General features: G+C 36.7%; 1 protein-coding gene across 1 annotated transcript; it reads left to right on the forward strand.

The window, feature by feature from the left end:
• Window positions 1-550: 550 nt before the first annotated feature.
• On the forward strand, window positions 551-3931 carry LOC306900012 (LIM domain transcription factor LMO4; the record flags this gene model as incomplete). The annotated part of the gene is made up of 4 exons (XM_079466668.1): window positions 551-765; window positions 2731-2827; window positions 3248-3397; window positions 3521-3931. 4 exons carry the CDS (start codon window positions 551-553, stop codon window positions 3527-3529), a joined length of 471 nt encoding a protein of 156 aa, XP_079322794.1. The 3' UTR covers window positions 3530-3931.
• Window positions 3932-4291: the final 360 nt, after the last annotated feature.

A 4291-nucleotide genomic window follows, 5' to 3' on the forward strand; every position in this document is an offset into this window, starting at 1 on the left:
TAAGCAAATGAAATTACTATTAAAGGTAAGGTATAATAAAGCATTCATGAATGATAATTTACAGTAATTATCGATAATATTTGTAAGTTTGCCCAAAAATGAATAACTTCTGCGCAGCACAAAGGAAGATATTTTGAGAAATGTCCCGGGGGTTTTGTGTCCATACAGTGGAAGTCAATGGAGATCAATGTTGTTTGGTTACCAGCGTTTTCATCTTTTGTGTTCTGCAAAAGAAAGTCACACGATGGTGAATAAATGATGAATGAACTGTGATTTAAATTCATGTCCTTTTTTGTTATTAATTGGACAATATAGACAACAATGATAGTGTTTCTGAGTGATGTGTTAGATTCCCTGTAAGCGAACACGTTTGTAGCATTGTAATATCCAATATCTTTCAAATCAAGATTCCGCTAAATGCGAATGTTAAACCGTATCGTTACCACAATTTCCAAGGCTAAGCACACCATATTGTTCGTTTTTATGCTTGTTACTGTCAGATAAGTGTTAATACATGCTGTCTTTTCCTTTGGCTCTCACAGCCATAGCTATGGTGAACAGCCAGGTTACAGGCGGAGCGTGTGTGTCCAGATCGTGCGCGGGCTGTGGGGGTCGTATCGCTGACCGCTTCCTGCTCTTCTCCATGGATCGCTACTGGCACACGAGCTGCCTCAAGTGCTCATGCTGTCAGGCTCAGCTGGGTGATATCGGCACCACCTGCTACAGTAAAGGAGGCATGATCCTCTGCAGAACAGACTACATCAGGTCAGACGCCACCACTCTTATATTACGGCTTCCTATATAAACAGTAAAATATACACCTGCAAATCCAAGTGTCCTCCAAGTCATGGAAAATGTATAGAAAGAAATATCTATTGCTAATGTAAATCTAAAAATGGTTGCTGTCTTTCCATAGATATTTGTGCTCTAAAAAGTATAAACGTTCAAACCTTTATCCGGTTGTCGAGAATGACTGGTAAAGTCATTACAATTCATTGGTCAAAATAGATCAGAACCCTGTTAAACTTATGAGCTCTGCTTGCTGCACACCAATCTTACACTCAAAATCCCCGCGTGTATTTTTAACAACTAACAATGAGTGTAAAAAGGCATTTAACTCGCAGACTTGTGCATTTTCACCTCACAAAAGCTCTAAATTTAGTGGTGACCGTGTCCAAGATTATTATTACAACAAGGACCGAAGTCGATAATGAGACTGTTTGAGTCCCCACAGTCATTTACAAGGCAAATTGCACAGCAAAGTTGTCTGAAACTGAGTTGACATGATATGCTGACAAGCATTTTGTTCTCGTATTGATTTGCATTAGACTCATTTGCATCCGGGTGCTGATGATATCTGCAGATGCGCTCTCACATGCTCCCACAGAGAACATTACAGACACTGCATGCTATCTCAGTTTAGGATCATTTAACATCGACACAGTCAAAGTAATAGCTGTGCTCCTGAACCAAAGCAAACGCAAGATTTTACAATCAGAATTGGTACACGTTGGTGTCCTATTATGTTTTTAAAGCATCAATGGCACAAATCATCTGTTTTTCGTTGATATTTTTCAAGGTATTTTTCAAGTTAAACTATTACCAAATAGAAAAGTAATAAAGGATGAACGGTTTTGAACACTTTCCTTAAACACAGTTATTGTCTGTATCAAATTGTTATCTCGAGTATACCCAGCAATTTGTACTATACCGGACCACAAAACATTTTAATACATCATCTCTTTATTTTATAAAACATTATTTGTTCTATATGTCAATATTTCATTAATTTTTATTAATTGTTGTTAAAGGAATAGTTCACCCAAAAATGAAAAATCTGTCATGAATTATTCACTCTCTATTTGTTGCAAATCTGTATACATTTCTTGTATCAATATATTTGGACAAATGCTTGTAACCAAACAGTCCTTGAACCCCATTGACTACCATAGTAGAAAAAAGGACAATGGACGTCAAAAGTGGCCCAGAATTTTTTGCTGTCCTACATCCTTCAAAATATCTTCTATTGTGGTTAACAGAACAAAGAAAGGATCAAATAATCTTTCGGATTATGGTAGTCGACTTCACAATTATTGTGGCCTGAAGAATTCCTTATATCAATATTGCGATATCTACTGAAATGGTTTTAAATAAATAAATAATGCTATCAGTCAAATTTATCTTTAATTTGGTTTATTTTGTATTTTACAGTCTTTAATTTGGCCAATGAGTCACTCAAAATCCGAGTGTAGGCAGAGAGAAAGAGTTTAAAACAATTGTGACTCTTAGACACAATTTTAAAGGATGCTGAAAAGTTTACGATATTACAATATGTATAGAATACACACAATATTTATAATTGTGTTTATTAATATCATAGTATTTCCAACCCCCACATTGATTGGGTCAAACATGTTTAGGTTAATTTAAACAAGTGGTTTGGGCTTGTCTAAATGTCATCTATATTTTTTGTTTAATGAAACAACCTCATAACTTATTTTTGAAAAGCTATTAAACAAATATTTTCTTAAATTCTTTATATTTCTAATCAATTACAACAGTATGCTGACAAATACCAAATGCCTGTAACATGTTTGTAAGTTGAGGTTTAACATTGGCTGTTTGTTCAAAAAGAAAGTCAAACCCTGTTTTTATTTGTTTTTGAAGTGCTTCAGTATGTTCTTGGTGGTTTGGGGAGGTTTAACCAAGACGTTTGTTTTTCTGTTTCAGATTGTTTGGGCACACGGGTGCTTGCAGCGCATGCGGTCAGTCCATTCCTGCTAGTGAGATGGTCATGCGAGCACAAGGCAACGTCTATCACCTCAAGGTTAGTAATATCAACTTTTTATCAACTGTTTGTATTTGTCTTAGTATCGGCTCATGTGACCGTGAACCAAAGCCGAACGTGACTCCCAGAGATTTGGCTGCAGCTCAACTCCGAAGCACCTATAGCAGATGTTCATTAGAGCTGAATTAAATGTGTGATTGTAAGGCTGGGCGAAGCCTGCATTTATTACAGCCCCTCATTATTATGTTTTCCCAATGATAACCTTGTTCAGAGCTCATTTCTTGAAAGCCGAGTCGGCCTTGATCTCACAAGGATTAACTCATTAAAAATCATTTGAAGCAATAGGAGGCCACGTTGGCCAAGGCGCATAGTTAGCCCTGACTAGCATGCTAATTTGGCATGCTAACAGAGTTAAATTCACTCATGCTTCTTCTAAAGTTGAGTCTGGTTCTGTTACAGTGCTTCTCCTGTGCAACATGCAGAAACCAGCTGGTCCCCGGTGACCGCTTTAACTATGTAAACGGCACCATATTTTGCGAACACGACCGACCGGGAGCAGCTCTACTTAATACACACCTGCAGAATAACCCAGTGCTTGCGGACCAAAAAGTGAGTACATGTTTTAGATCATTGACACATGCTTTTGTCATTTAACTATACAGATATGTGGTTTCTAGTCTTGGTCTGAATGTAAGTATAAACATGAAGTAATTGCCATCTTGTGTCTCGTAGGTTTGCTGAAGGGCTCCTTGACTCTTGCGCCTCTTCCTAACTCGGTTCACTTCCTCCTCGGAGGCCCTTCGGTGTCTGACGCCATTCAACGGCACACATTTCTCCTTTGATGCACTTACATTTTTACATCTCAAATTTACAGAAGGTACTGACATTGAGAATGGGCTGTAAAAGTAACGGAAAACTTTCTGAATATCTGATTTTACATGTAACTCCTTAGATGCCTTGTATCTCCCCTCACATCTGACTACAGAAGTAAATCATATTTGTTCTCACAGGATATCCTGCTTAACTGATCTCATAGAGGCATCATTTGAAAGCAGTTGCATTGTACATAATGCATAGTATACATAAGTCAACATGCTACCTGTTGAGTGAAACAGGATACGAGTAGTTGACGAATTAATCATACATGTGTCCTATGGTGTTATAAATTACATTGTTTTATATTATCTATATTTATTATTTATATTTATCATATAAAATAGTATGAGAGTGATTTATCTTGATTGTTATTTTTTTCAGAATTTTTTTGCCATCACACCATATGATACATTTGCATATTAGTCTGTCAACTAGCCATGTACAGGAAAAAAAGGCAATTCAACTGGCTTTGATAAAACACAGATCTAGCAACGACAAGGTCATGGACTCCCATGAAATACATACTGAAGCTATTTATATTTAGGATATTTAGATCCTTGACATTTACTGCAAAAGAAATTGGATAAATTCAAATTGCATTGATTTTAAATTTAATTTGATTGTGAA

The sequence above is a fragment of the Barbatula barbatula genome (assembly GCF_947034865.1).
Source record: "Barbatula barbatula genome assembly, chromosome: 11".
Taxonomy (NCBI): Eukaryota; Metazoa; Chordata; class Actinopteri; order Cypriniformes; family Nemacheilidae; genus Barbatula; species Barbatula barbatula.